We start from the raw sequence: 16,200 nt of genomic DNA, 5'->3' as shown, positions 1-16,200 counted from the left end.
GCCTCCTTTTAAACTCTGTGTAATTCATATCTACTTAGACATCAAACAAGAGTGAATTAAAGCTCAAAGGAAGGATACTGTCCACTGTCATGACAATGTATTTCATGGCAAATAATTCTTTACTCCTAAAACTCTAGTTACTCAGTTTTAAATGTACTAATCTCATGATAATGCATTTTATCCTAATTCCATTAAGGATTGTCATATTTCATAGCACAATCTTCTTATATTATTCCTGAGGCATTTAAGCATATATAATGTAATTACATTTCTGCTGCATTTAATCAAATAATGTAATGCATTTTCTTATAGAAAATATGCATCCATGTATTTCATTGAGCAATAAACATACTTTGTCCTGAAACATAGCTTCTTATAAAAATAATCTTTAAAAAATATAATCTAGGTGAACGAGAATCACATTTAGAAAGATGAAGATGTTATTTGCAAAGAAAATGGATTAAAATGCCATGCTATTCCTTTAAGGCTTATAATAAATGTGGGAAAATGCACATGGAATTTAAAATAATTCACGCACTTATTAAATTTCTCTGGAATTCAAAATACAGTTCAAAATGTAATTTTAAATGTCCTGTAAGGTTTTTAAAAATTCTTCAATAACTATCAAAATGTTATTAGTCCCTTAAAAGTTCATCAGTGCCATTGTAAAAATCTTTCTAACAGCAGTCAACAACAGTAGCCTCAGTAGCACAGAGAGTGGCGATGGGTTTTCATCTAATATTTTATAAAAACTCATTCTTATTGCTCACGTGATTTTTTTTAGGTTGTGGCCTTATTGGCCATGCTTTGAATGAACTGGTTATCAATGATATCAGTAATCTATTCCTCTTGAACATACAGCCCAATGGCTGAAGCTATTAACTCTTAATTATCTATTTAGCACTGTGTACATGCCCCAAACTACTGACCTATCCTGTTTGCAGGCCACCGAAGTGATAAAACAGAAAAACTTTGATATTTTTTAACGGCTCATCTAAGTCTGTGAAATATTGTTTTGAGCTTCATGTACCTTATTTGTAATCTTTAATTACCACAGATGATCAAAACCTGAGTATAATATTCTAAAAGAATTTAAATTTCACAGTTGGCAATCAATATTCATATTCCAGTTTATTGTGACATATTCAAAAATTTTATATTCAGAAGGAATGGATTTTTATTTAAAGATTATAAAATTCAAATTAGAGATCAAAATATAATTTTATCACCCTACTGAGTTTTTAAAAGTATTTATAGTTATTATTATTAATTCATTTGATATTTCAAGTAATTTTTTTCCTTTTTCTACTTGAGAAATCAAGAAGGCAAGGAAACCTATCATTAAGAAACATCACAAAATAACTTATTTCATTATTCCTACAAATATTACTTAAAATAGCCTTTTAGAAGAGAAACATAATTTTTTCTTATCCAAGATCACATTTAGAACATGTCCCCATATAACAAAAATACTTTTTAAAAGCCATTCAATTTAAAAAGACACACTTTAGAGGAATGGCTGGACCACTGAGTTCTTTGACATCAACCTTTGGTGATACAGTCTTCTAACTTAAAAGCAATAGATATTTTACATGTATACATATATGTATGTTTTAGTATTTCTTCATTAAACAAAGATCAGGAAGTCAAACCACAGCTACTTACCTTTGGTATATAAATGAAAAGCTAAGAGCATGTAACAAACAAAAAGCCATAGTCATTTTCCCAAGTACATTTGAACCTTGTCTGCATAGCAAAGCATACCAGTTATGTTAATAGGAACCACATCAGCCTGGACTGTTTGAGCTTGCTGTCGCATCTTCTCTTCTGGGGTTGGCAAGGGAAGTGACTTGGTCCAGTTCGTTTGAGTATTAAGGTCAGAGAAGTCACTTGAGGTTGGTGTTTTAGGTCTCCTGATGGAAATAGGTCTTTCCTCTTCCGATGAGACAGAACACTGCAGGTGGGGGGGGGGGGAAAAGCCATAGTGTGTAAATAGCTGACAGAAGCATTTAAAATTTCCTCCTTTCCTCCTTCCTTTCTTTCAATTTAAAGTGATTTGAAACAAGCCCCCCAAAACAAACAAACAAACAAACAAACAAACACACACTGGTCACATTTAGGAACAGAAGCAATGCTTTGCAAGAAAACTGTTCATCATCGTGAGCGTGACCCAAAATATAATGATTCCCATAGGCCTGAGTCTCTAACGCCCCAGACTGCAAAAGCTTTTGCTGACCCACAGAGTCTTTTAAGTTCTTCCTGTCTACTGTGGCCAGAAAGCTTATGGATTTAGTTTAACATTAGAGGCCCAGAGAAACATCATGGCTGTGACCAACAGTTTCCATTTTTATTAAAATTTAGTTTTGCTCAAAGTAATTTCTAGCCTCAACCTCATTTCCTTTGGACTCTGACCTCAAGGAACATTTCAAAAATGATAGAGCTATTGTTCAACTATTTGTGCTCTTCTGAATCCATTGATATGGAAAAAAATCAGTGTGAAAATTGTTAAATTATAAGAAGCTGACTACAGCTCTGCTCTAAGCCTTATCAGAATTCCATGAAAACATTTCCAGTGGTGTCTGTTTTGATACAGATTAACATCCTACCTGGGGAGCCTTCTTTAATGCCCTTCTTCCCATAACATCTTAAAAAGTGTAAGCAAGAAAGTCATTTTGGTAAGCATCTTATGATGGACTTTACCATGGCAACTGGTTCTGTGACAAAGAGGCTCCAAGAACTGCCTCCCTCCCCCTCAACCCCAAATGCAATGTGCTCAGGAACAAAAAAAGGTAATTGACTTTTGCTGGGAAATGGCAGTTTATAATCAGAAAAAAAATGTATATAAGAACTGCTCAAGTTGAAAGCATTTAAACTAACTACCACCTTTGAAAAATATTTATTTAAGAGTTTAACTTAAGAACAAAAAAGTCAATAAACCCTTCCAAAGAAATACCTCTATAAATAGGACCCAGGTCAATTCAACAGTCCACCATGCTCCCCAAAACAAGGGAACTGCTATCCTGACTTCTAACACCACAGCTTTGTTTGCCTGTACTGGAACTTTCTATAAAGGGACGTAGTTCTCTTCTTCGACTTGCTTCTTTCACTCAACATTCCATTTGTGAGGATTTATCTATTTTTAAAAGCATGTGTTGATGCCTTTCTGGATTTAATGCAAGTTTCTAAAAGGACGTCAAGGAACATTTCAAAAATGATAGAGCTATGTTTCAACTACTTGCACTCTTTCTGTAAGAAGCCCATCAGTTGGAAAGTTTACTTAGAAGAACACCGTCATCACTATTTACTGCTACTGAATTAATCTTCTTGCAAAATATCTGTATTTATTCTACAACTGCTAGCACTGCACAAATCTAAAAAAGACTACACGGAGCAGATGAAAATGGTCTGGTGTTGGGAATAAGTTCCTAGGCCCAGAATCCAAAGACCCGAGTCTATTTATACCTTACAGCTGCGGTCCCTAACCCCTAGGCCACGGACCCAGTGCCAGTCTGTGGCCTGTTAGGATCTGGGCTGCACAGCAGGAGGTGAGCAGCAGGCTAGCCAGCAAAGCTTCATCTGTATTTGCAGCCGCTCCTCAGTGCTAATAGTTCCCCAGCGCTAGCATCACTGCTTCAGCTCCACCTCAGATCATCAGGCATTAGATTCTCATAGGAGCACCGGTCCCTGGTGCCAAAAAGGCTGGAGACCACTGCCTTACGCTCAAGTGACTTTGAGGGTGTTCCTCAATGTTGACATCCTTTGCTGTAAAATGGAGCTATCCTGCCTACCTTCCATATCCCACTGTTAAGACATAATGAAATAATAGCTGTATATCTATGACTGTTAAATATCATGGCTGTGGAGGTAGTGGCCACATATATGCGCCTTTACAAAACCAAAATCATGAATTGACAAGTTCCTACTTTTTTCTTTTGTTGCAAGGAGACTGACAGTAACAAAGGTATTGTGGAAATAAAAATATAAATCATAAAATTAGATATCTAATTATAGACATCTTGTATTAGTATTTTAGACTTTACAGTATAAATACACAAAACATATAAAATGATAATCTAGTTTTTCACCTCAGGAAAACATAAACTCTACCCTTACATGCAGATACTTACGCATATAAATTAAAAATTTTATTTGAGAATTTCATGACAATCTGTGTAAAGATCACATATTTGAAGTTGAATCTTAATCTAGTAAATTAAAAGGTCACTCAAATTTTCTGATATATTCACACAGAAATAATTTTTCAGGCAATCTTGAAATATAGCACAAATTTCAAAGATCATAAGCAGCAAATCTTAACCAAAAAGGTTTAAAAGAATAAGTAGCATGGTGACATCCTGCAGAGAGGGTTCCCTTTTCCATGTGACGTCTGCAGAGGGAGAGGGAGAAGCACTGTTCTGTGGTTTTCACACGTCTCAATGGTGCTCGTCAGCCCTAGTAACCTACTTTTCTTTTAGTTATCAGAATCGATAACAGTACCTCAATGGAACAGTACCTCAGTAAGCCTCGTTGCCATGGGGTGATCACCAGGGACAGCTCCAGTATGACAACTGACAAAGATCATCTATTTTATAAAGTACTCCCTTCATTTGAAAGAAAATTTCCCAGACAAGCAGGACACAGATAAAGTCATATGCAAAGTGACTTTTATATAGTGCCACAATCTACTAAAGAAAAATAAAAAACTCAGAATGGTATGATTTCCAGAATGATCTGACTCCCATCCCGCCTAGTATTTATAAATACAGCAGGTGCGCAGGGAAAAAAATCCTGCATCTCAATGGCAGAATACATTATACTTACTCCATTAAGATAGGTATTGTAATGCTGTGGATTATTACATAAGCCTCTTAACTGGTCTCCATGCTTCTGCCCTTTCGACTACCTTCCCTTATTCCTCCTTCCCCTCCAACTGTATATTTCTCAATTCAGTAGCCAGAGAGATCCTTTTAAAATGTAAGTAAGATCATGTTGCTCTTCTGCTCAACGCCCCTGACATTTCCAACATTCTTACTATGACCTACAAAACTCTACACGCTCGATGAAGTGGCCCAAAGACCTCGTCTCCTATTATTCTATCCCTTATTTATTCTACCCCAGCCAGACCATCCTCCACGCAGTTCCTTAAGCGTATCAGGCACACTCCTGCCTCAGGGCCTTTGCAACTGCTGCTCCCATCTCCTGAAATGCTCTTCCCTTAGACATCCACACAGGTAGAACCTTCTTATTCTTCAGGTGTTGAGTCGACTCCTCTTCTTTTTGAGGTCTTACCTGTTTTTGAGGTCTCACCCTACCTAAAATTTCAACTCTTTTCCAATATTTTACAATCCTCTGCTTTCTATTTTCTCTTTAGTACGTATCACTAATACACATATATTTCAGTTAGTTATCTTAGTTGTCTCTCTCACAAAAATATGAGTTCCAGGAGGCTTTAAATCAGAATTGTTTAGAGAGCTATTTCAGAATTTTAGCTAAAAAGGAGATTACCATCTATTAATTGATTTCTATATGCCTTGCCCTGGGTGGGTTACAGGCTTTATAGGAATTGATACCTCCTTTAATTTTCACAGCATTTCACTTCATTTTATAAATAAAGAAATGGAGTAAAGTAACTTTACTTTTGGAAAGTTCACAAGTAAGTGACTGGAATTAGAACTCAGATCTGCCTCCAAAGTCTCTCTGTTAAACAGTGTAAAATAACAACTTGTCAATATTTGCAACCGATTACCAGGTTTTCTGATCTAAAAATAAAATCTCCATTTACACCTCTAAATAAGAACAGAACTTTTTTGAAAATCTATAAAAGCCAGCACTGTAGTGTAGTGGGTGAAATACTACATTGTGGAGTAAAAAACAGTAAATACCAACATCCTGGTTCCGTCATTTACTACCTATAGGATTTGAGCAACTCTAGCTCCCTGTGCTGAGAACAGAATACCTCCAATTGCACGGACATGCTCATGTTAATGGAATCCCTCAGTACAAGGTGAAGTATCTTTCAAACATTGAGTTTAAATTTGCCTTGCTCACAGAACATAAACCTGTTAATTCTTAAACCAATAATGTTCATCAAGAGCCCACAGTCTGGTCCTGGAGGGAATGCAGAGTCACAAATGAAACTTAAACCACAGTTCCTCGTGTTGAATTACTTAATTTAGAAAGGAAGATCACCTGCCACGCCAGCGGTTGTTTTGTAGACTTTGGATGCTGTTAAGACCCGCATTTCAGAGACTACTAGATCCTGTCTGGAAATCAGACAAGCTCCTGCCAGATGGATAGTAGAGCCTGAAATATGGTCTCTTTGGCAAATGGCCAAGTTACCAAAAAGTGGACTTAACTGTGAAATACAGATTACCCCAGGCTCATTTTTCTTTTTAAATCTGCTATGCTTTTAAAAATTAGAAAATGTAATTATAACTAGAATTAAACTTAGCATTCATTTAGCAAGTATTACATAAAAATAGAGGTAGAACAGATGAAACTACACGCAGCATTATTTAAGAGGATACCAACATATATTCTAGTCCTTTCTGCAGGACACTTATCCAGTCTTTGGTGCTACTTCCCCCCCAGAATTAAATCTCTTTGGGGTTGACTCATGGTTAATATTTTAGATAGCTTTATAAGGTGTCAAAATTATTGCACTTTTTTGGCTATATGCTGCTTTAACTTTCAATATACTTAGACATGAGACATCCTGACCTAATTTGTACTCTCCTATCTCCCTCCTCCCCCCCTACCCTGCCAGACACAACAACAAAGAAAACCAGGAATGGTGGAAATGGATCCAAACAAAAACATAGTTTACGGCCCAACCAGCAACTCCATGATTATGACCAGGATGTGGTTTTCATGCAATAATGTGTTTCACAATAACATGTTTTCATCCACATTATTAAATAACTAATTGTTCCTTTTCTCTTATTCAGTATATTAGTCCCTTCACCACAAACCTAGACCCTTTACCAAGGGCTCTAACCTTTTTTTTTTCACCACATACTGAATTAAAGTAGTTTGGATTTAAACTATCCCATATTAAGTAATCTTTTCCTCAAAATAATGAAAATAGTTCATTAGAGCATACATGTTTATACTAACAGTAATTTCTTGTTTTTAATGATCCTTTGATTAGATTAAATCAAAGATACAAAGTATGTAACATAATGAATATTTAAGAACTCATTACCAAACCCACGCTTAAAATATTACTAATAATGCATCTACCTCCATGCTCCTCCCTGCTTCTCTCAGAAGTAACCCCTCTCTTGAATTGTGTGTTAATCATTCTTACTTTTGTATGTATATAAATATGCCTAAATTACACATTTAGATTTGCTCTGGCTTTCATAAAAATGGGATTATCTCTGTAGCGTTATTTACTTATTTACCTGTTATGTTTCTACAACACATCCATGTTGTTATGTGAGAGTGTAATTCATTGATTTCACTGGGGTATTCATCCCATTGCAATACCACATTTATTTATTCATTCTTTTACTGATGGAAAATTGTGTTGTGAAAGATGTTCTTTATATTATCTTGACAATTTAAAACCCTCATTAGAGAGCAGTCAGGAGGAAAGGGCTGTAGCTAAGGCTCGATTCCCATACACTAATTGTTGGAGGGAAAACAAGGGCTCTGCAGTCAGCTCTGGATTTAAATCCTGGTTCATTTTCGGGGGTGATGGATATGTTCACTATCTCGATTGTGGTTATGAGATCTTCTTGTGTCTATACATAGGCCAAAAGTTATTAAATTGTATAATTTAAATACATGTTTTATGTAAATTATACCTCAAAAACACTGTTTTAAAACAGAGAAAGACCTCTGTTTTAGTATATAAAAGCAATGTGATATTGAACAAGTGATGTAATCTAAGATATGGTTTCCTCATCTGTGATATGGGCACAACCCAAGCTACCTGGCATGGCTGCAATAAGTATTAAATAGATTCACATCCAGCACTGAGCCCAGCCTCTGGCTCTTGAGCTTTTCTATGTGCCAAGTGCTTGGCTATATGTTGAGAATTCAGAGATCGACAAGATCAGAAAGCTGTCCCCCTATTTAGAAGGAAAGGCAGACATAAATGGAGCCTTATTCCAGTGTAACGGGATGTTTGCAACAAGAAAAACTGGAACAAGTTACTAGAGGCACCCTCACTGGTTTGAACGCATAACGGCCTGGAAATGACAGACCTCAATCTTCTGATCCTTGCCTGCAATGGTACAGAATGACAAGGTGCTACAAACTGCAGAGCAGTTTTGGCTCCTCTGTGTTTCCACTGTGTCCTGAAATTACTCAAATGGAGAGACTGAGCAACAAAAGATTGCATCTAGAGTCATCATAAATGTCTTCTAGACCATCGGCTGGCTACCCTACACTAGGTACTGTGTCTATAATACTGAGACCAAACAATGCTTAAATGGCTTTTGAAAAATTATCATTAATAAATGAATACCAGACAAGTCAAAGATGGAGTGAAAAATGACAGAAGCAGGCATAAGGAGAAGGAATTTGGGTAAATTAGTAATCTCACCCTTTGGTGCAATGAAAAAAAATGAAAAACAAAGTGAGAAGTCCACGTCCTCCCGGATGCATTCTAGTTCTGTGATCTTGGGAGAGTTATTCCATAATTTTGAGTCTCAGTTTCCAGGTCATTAAAATGACAGTAATCATTATTAACATACCTATTTCATAGAGTTCTCATGGAAAATGAGATATAATTTGTGAAAAAGTTCTGAAAATATTCCAAAGTGTTCTACTATTATTATAAAGTTAGTACTAGTATAATTGCTGGCAGTTCAACATATAGGTAACCTGTGAAGATATGACAATCAGAAATTTTTTAATAGTTGCTGAAACCTCTCAAATTCATTGCTTTACTTTAGGCAAGAAATTCTATGTGGGTGGAACAAAAGACTTAGAAAGATTGGGAGAGTAGCCAAATTTCATAAAAACAGACATCCATTAAGTCATTTTCCTTGAAATCTGGTTTGAAACACTAAGCAGTTTAATAATACTAATCATCATCACTTGAACATATACTACGTGCCAGGCACCATGCTAAGAACTTTACAGACATTAATTCGCTTCAATTTCACAACATCCCTCCAAGATAGGTAAGGTTGAGTCATGTGATTTATTATCAAAACCGGTACGCCTTGGAAAGTGCAGGGGGGTACTATTAATAATTACCAGGATAACAGCTGTAAAACAGCATTGTCCTGATCAAACCAGAACATGTGCTTTCTCACTCTTTATAGTTGAGGAAACTGAAGCTCACAGAGGGAAGCAATTTACCTAAAGCCACCCAGCATCGACAGGTGGAAAAGCGGCCCCAATCCGGTGCTTTCAAGCGTCATGTTATATATAAGCCTCTGATATTTGTAGTTACAGAGCAAGGCCACTGTCTTTTTGTCTTCTTCAAAGTCCTTCTTTGATTTAAATATCTCTTATCAATGAAGACTAAAACAGAACTCAAGATGACAGTTCAAAGAACAGGAAATAGAAAAGTAAATTTCAGTTTCCAGCTATACCATTAAAGCCAACCGTTTATTGCCATAATCCCATCTCATTTGTCTGTTTGAGGATGAATTTTATACAAGAGATTGAGTAACTCATGATTGACATCCTTTATGCTGAAACAATGAGGCCTCTATGAATGTTTCCATGACTTAGTGAAAATATCATCAAACATAACTTCCAACAATGGCAGTTACGGAAATGCCCTATCAACTCACAGGAAGTATGCTGGCATCTACAACTGAGCTTCCTTCAAATACTTGAATAATCTCTTGGTAGTACCTGGTACACACTGAAAATTTCAATGACTTATTCTTTGGTTTCACAGATGAATAAAAAGTATTCTGAGGAGTTTCTAAATCCCTTTGCAGACAGCATTTCTCGTGCAGCATGCTTAATATTTAGATGATATACATAACACATATAGTCGGAAATATTTCCAACAAATTTTTTTCTTGCCACCCTACCACTTTAAAAGATATGTGTGAATATCATTAGAAAAATACCTTTCTTCATACTATAAACTTGAGTCTTACTTGGTAAATGTTTCTCATGATTTGCATAATAATTCTAGAATAATTATCCAGAATAAATAACCAGGAACAGATGTCCCCTACGTTCTTGATTCTCATTCATGTCCTTAACCTTCGCCTTAGTAGCAACTCTCATTTTAGGACAGTGCTTCTATCCTAAGCACGTAACAGATATTTAATATTTGTTGAATGCAAATTAGATGCTTTTCATTCTAAATACCTCTTTTGATTTCAGAGCATTTGTCACCTAAGCATTTAACTCACTTGTCCCTTCTATATAGTCCACTACTCTCCTCACCATTCCCCCATTTCCCCAGCCTTAGGAAATACAAAGAAAAGGGTTTTCCCTCTAACCTGACTTCTGCATACTCTGTATTTAGAGTGACCCCAACTGTTAGAGCGACTTTTAAGAACATGAATTGCAGCGACGGGTCCCAGTCTTGACATGGAGACCATAAACGGCCGGCATGGAGTCCCATTACAGTTACCGGATTCCCATCTGATTTCAAATGCCAACTTGATCATACACTAAATCCCACGAAGGTTTTGGTCTATTTCTGGACTTCACATGTAGTGTTTTTAATAGCCGCTCCCCCTCGTCTGTACGTCAGGTGCCACACTGCAGTAACCCCTGACTTTCTCTGTTTCAGGGCCTGGCCGGTTCGTCTTCTCCCTGCTCCTCACCGCACAACCTGCCCAGTTACGGACCTCGGACCCAGCTCCTCCACTCCTCTCCCACCTCCTCGCTTCCCCCCAAACAACTCCACACCACAGCAAAACTAAACAACTACTTGTTTTATTGGTATTGTGTTAATTTTATAAATTAACTTGGGCAGCATTGACGGCTTTTTGATGTTGAGTCCTCTAACCTAAGAGCACATTTTTTTGACTTATTCAAATCTTACTTGTGTTCTTCTATAGTATTTAAAATGTTTTTCATATATACCTTATACTTTCCTTATTAAATATACCTCTACTTTGTCAACTTTAGATATTTTAAACAGATTTTTTTCTATTATATCTTCTAACTTGCCTTTGTAAAAATGAAAATTATTGATTTCTATATATTAATTTCATACCTTATTATGTCATTAAATTCCACTATTGATAGTTTTAAATTTTTATTTTCTTGGACTTACCAAGTATATACTTACCATGTACAAAAAATGATAAGTTCAGTCTTTCCTATTTTTAAAAATTTTTGTTTTTAGGCTAGGCAACTAGGCAACCCTTGGTTGGCCTCACAGACTGCAAGGACCTTGTCAGCTTACAATCCCTTATTTTTTTACACCTACAGCACCTGGTCTTCCTAGGTGGTCTCCCATCCCTGATTAGCTTCCGAGATCAGATGGGATCGGGCTTGTTCAGGATGGCATGGCCGTAGACTCAGTCTTTCCTATTTTTGAACATCTTATTCTACAGCTTTTCTATCTGTGCTGGCTAGTCTTCCCATATAATGTAGTAACAGTGAACGTCTTTGTATTATGCTTTATTCTAATGAGAATGGCCCATTAAAAATTATGTTGGATTTGGTGACAAGGCAAATTTTGTCAAGTTCTGAGTATCCACTTGTTCCTATATTATTGAGTGTTATTATCAAGAATGGCTGTTAAATTATATTAACTACCTTGCTGATATTTCTGGTTTGAACTGATTTTGCTCCTCAAAAATAATATAGCATATGATTGGATTACCTAATACTGACCATTACTATTGGACTAAGTCCAGGTGGATTTGGAGAATTTGTCTGGTAATGAGCTGCTAGATTTATGTTTCCTAGCACTTTATTTTTGACTTCTAATGCCAATATTCATGAGTGAGATTTGCCAGTTGATCTTCTGTTTCGTGCAGTCTTGTCAGGTTTTGGCAGCAATGTTAAACTATTAAAAAAGAAATCACACCTTTTCCTTCTTTGTTTTTGCTCTGGGAGTTAAGCACTGAATTAACCTACTCTTTAAAAATTTTAGTAGAACTCTTGGTGAAACCATCTGGGCTTGATGTTTTCTTCAATTTGGCTCAATTTCTTTTTTTTTTTACTGTTTCACTTTTTTTTCCCAGCTTCATTGAGATATAATTGACATATAACATTGTGTACATTTAAGGTGAACAATGTGATGATTTGATGTATACATTGTGACATGATTACCACAACAAAGTTATTTACTACATACGTCACCTCGCAGAATTACCACTTTTTTGTAAATTTGGTGCGATTGTTTATAGAAATTTCTCTGTTTAAATAGAAAAAAATTTTCCCTCTCTAGGAGTTCTAGTCAAGTTTGATATATTACATAAATTAGAAAATCAGTTTCAATTTCAATATTATCTAAATATCTCTATCTAACATAAGATGATATATATAATTTTTATTCCTAATCTTAAATCTTGTACTTAAAAAATGTGTTACTGACTTCCTGTTAGCTGTGCAATAAAAACTAACTCCTTCACTTAGCATTGTCCGTCTGTGACTCCGCCTCAGCTTCCCTCCATTGCTACTCCTGTTAGAATCCTTGGTTACCTCAGTAACCACTGAGCTGCTCTGGACCTTCTCAACCTCACCTCCGACGTGCCTCAGCCACCCACTCTCAGGGACATACCCTGGACTTCATCATCATGTACTGTCTGAACTGAGGTTTTAGAAGTGGTTCGATAATTGGTAATCCTATGGAATTTGCTGAAGGTAAGAGAAAAAGAAAAGAACCAAGAATTAACCCAATGATTTTTACTTAAGCATCTGCTGGAATGAAGTTGTGGTTTACTATTGTTTACTGAAGTTGTGGGTAAAACTATAAAAAGAAAAATTGTTTTGGAAGAGGGACAGTCACCTATTTGGGTTTGTATAACTTCAAGATACCCGTCAGACATTAAGTAGAGATAGCTAGTAAGCAGATTAATGCATGAGTCTGGACTAAAGAGAGAAATTTAGAAAACTTCGGATATGGAATTTAAAAGCATAGGACTCAATGAAATCACCCAAGGAGTGAGTCTGTTCCAGATGCGCAATGTTATAACAATGTCTGATATACGGAAGAGCATCCAGCAAATGACCAAGAAGCAAATGAGTAGCCGGCAAGGGACGAGGAAAATCAGGAGTGTGTGGCCTTATGAAACACAAATTAAAAAAGTATTTTAAGCAAAACAGAACAATAAACTATAGCAAATGCTGCTGAGAGGTTAAGAGGAGTCCTGAGAATTAACTATTAGATTTGGCAAGGTAGAAGTGATGGATAGACTTAACAAGAGCAGTTTCAGTATCATGCTGGGGATAAAAGTTTGTTTGAAGGAGATTCAAAGGAGACTGTGAGGAAAGGCAGTGTTAAAACAAGTCTAGACAGTTCTTTGGAGAAGTTCTATTATGAAGAAAAGCTGAAAAATGTGGCAGAATTTGGAGAGGGGTGAAATGTCAAAGGAGGGTTTCTTTAAGATGAAAGAAAATATGGCATGTTTATATAATGATGATTATGACGCAATAAAGAGAGAGGACTGATAAAGCAGAAGAGAGAGGGGGTAAATCACAGGTGTGAAGTCCTCGATGGCCTTAATCATTCCATTGTAAAAACATCAAGGGCCTACTATGTGCCAGGCAAAAGGGCAGAGAATGGTGAAGTCCTCGATGGCCTTAATCATTCCATTGTAAAAACATCAAGGGCCTACTATGTGCCAGGCAAAACGGTTAAGCAAGAACCGTTCATCCATTGTAATGGCAGGAAGGAATGAGTAGCTGGTAGAAACAGATGCGAGCAATTTAATAGGTTTGGGTGTGAAAGAATAGGCCTTACTGTTTCCTCTCACCCCTAGCGCAGTAAGTATCAAAGACAGTATCTGAGATTGAAGCAAAGAAAGTATCGTTTGAAGATTTCAGAAGAAGGTAGAAAATATAATTTGAGAGAGTGGAAGAGTAAATTGATGAGTAAATACAGGATTGCTGGGCAGCACCTTAGGTTCGAGGTCCTACATTTCTAGTGAGACTAGCTAACACGACCTTGGGTTTTTCTCTGGCCTTGTTTAGTTTGTAAGGCTTTAATGCAGAGCAGGGGGAGAGTTGGATCAAACTGATGCTGGGATTTCTCTAGGAAACTGACAGGAGAGAGAGGCGAGCAGAGGGGAATGTGTGTGCAGAGAAGGGACTATAAAGGTAGGCCACGCCACATAAGCTGGGGAAGAATGACTGACGGCATGCAGGAGGTAGGGTCAATGAATAAGAATTTCACATGGGGTCCAATAATATTTGTAATGGGATTCTAGAGAGATTAAGCTGGACAGATAGATGAAATCATCCTTGACTTATCTTCTCACAACTTCAGTAAATTTTGCAGGATCTACTTTCAAAATAAACTTCGACTCTCTACCACTGCCCCTTTGGTTCCAGCCCCCACCACCTCTATCTTGCCTGGATTACTGCCACAGCCTGTAGACGTGCCTCTGCTTCCATCTTCAACCCTCTATGGTCTTGTCTCCATACAGTGGCCAAATTGCATTAAATAGTAAACCAGATCATGTTACTTCCCACCTTAGTTCTGCCAGTGTCTCTCCATCTCACCCAGGAATGACAAATCCAAAGTCTTTACTGTGGATGATTAGGTCCTTTGTGATCTGGCCCTTAGTTATTGCCCGAAAGTCATTATCACTTCTCTTTCCCTTGTCTACTGCTTGCCACTCAGGTCCTTGGCTATACCTCCCACAAAATAACCATATCACTCTCTCTAGGCCTTTGCGCGTAAGATCTCTTCTTCCTAGAAAATTCCTCCAAAGATATTCATGTGTGGCTTCCTACACTTCATCCTGAGGTCTGCCCTAATGGCACCCTCAGAGGGGCCTCTTAAAAAAATCAATCTAAAATAACAGCCTTGTCACTGTAACTCTCCTTGCCATTGTTTTATTTTTCTTCAAAATGTTCATTACCACTTGGTGTTAATACTTGTTTGTTTACTATCCTTTTCCCTCGGATGGCAGGGACTTGTCATTTTCACTTGATGGGTCCTCAGGACCTACAACAATGCTTGGCATAGTGGAGATGCTCAATAAATATTTATTGAGTAAATGAATAAAGAGCCTATTCAAAAAGAACTCAGAGAGAAATTTTATTCCACTCCCCCTTTCTAGATAAGGAAATGAATTCCTTGAAGGGCCAAGTGATACATCCAAAGAAACATAGCAAATGGCAGAGCTGACTCAAAATTTGTCTTCTAACTCCTAGAATGCCACCATCTCTTAACTTCATCTCTTAATTTCCCCCGCTTTTCTTACCAACTGCACAGCCACTCTTTTGGTCTAGGTCCTTAGTATGCCTTGTCTCTTGCAATAGCCCTGTAATTATTCTTCTTATATATCCTATCTTCTCCTAAACCCTCCCCATTTCCAACTGCCTGAGCCAGAAGAATTCCTCTTTCACATGTTACTATATGACAAATATTTACTGTAGCATGTAATATATATAAAACTTTTTTTTCTGGTTAGTTCTCCCTATCCGAGACCTGTAAGTTCCTTGAGGCAAGTCCAGATATCTTATTAAACTCTGCATGTTGCAGTATCTGCTATATAGCATATATCCTTAAGAAATATTTATTGCACTGATGGCTGGAATATTCTCCAAGATTTCTGTATGGCTCACTCTTTCCATCGCAATCATCTCTTTGCTCAGGGAGGCCTAGCTTTTTAATTTAAAACTGCAACCTCCCCTCTGCTTTATTCTGTTTTATTTTACGGCCGAACACGTTACTTTCTAATACAGCATCATTTTGCCTATTTACTCTCAGTGTCTCACCATGAAATCAAGTACCATTGAAGGCAAGGATTTCTTTTATTTGTTTCATTAATTATATATCCATCATCTAGAATAGTCCATAGCACAAAGAAGGTATTTAATAAATCACTGGTGGCTGCATCAACACAACACTGCGATACAGTGAATGCTGGTGAGGGTCGCAAAGATTAATGACAACTTCTCATTTATTTAGTAGTGACCTTTTACTTAGTAGTAACTGTTCAGGAAATGATTGTTGAAAGAAGGAGCCAGCTGAGCAGCCAATCATGCACTAAGCACTGCGTGGGATGCACGAGAATGAATCCTCACTTGGACTTGAAGATACTCGAGCGCTAATTAGGGAGGGGGACCCACAGGAAGCGG

General features: G+C 37.1%; 1 protein-coding gene across 1 annotated transcript in view; it reads right to left on the bottom strand.

Annotated features, from left to right (window-relative positions):
* The window catches only part of NHSL1 (NHS like 1), a 206,201-nt gene that overhangs the window by 18,619 nt on the left and 171,382 nt on the right, over positions 1-16,200 (bottom strand). The window contains 1 exon segment of the mRNA XM_039869773.1: positions 1,765-1,954. Within this exon segment, the coding sequence (XP_039725707.1) occupies positions 1,765-1,954 (190 nt within the window).

The sequence above is a fragment of the Pteropus medius genome, unplaced genomic scaffold (assembly GCF_902729225.1).
Source record: "Pteropus medius unplaced genomic scaffold, Ma_sr-lr_union100, whole genome shotgun sequence".
Classification (NCBI taxonomy): domain Eukaryota; kingdom Metazoa; phylum Chordata; class Mammalia; order Chiroptera; family Pteropodidae; genus Pteropus; species Pteropus medius.
The sequence above is the reverse complement of the archived record's forward strand: the minus strand, read 5'-3'. Positions and strand labels throughout refer to the sequence as shown.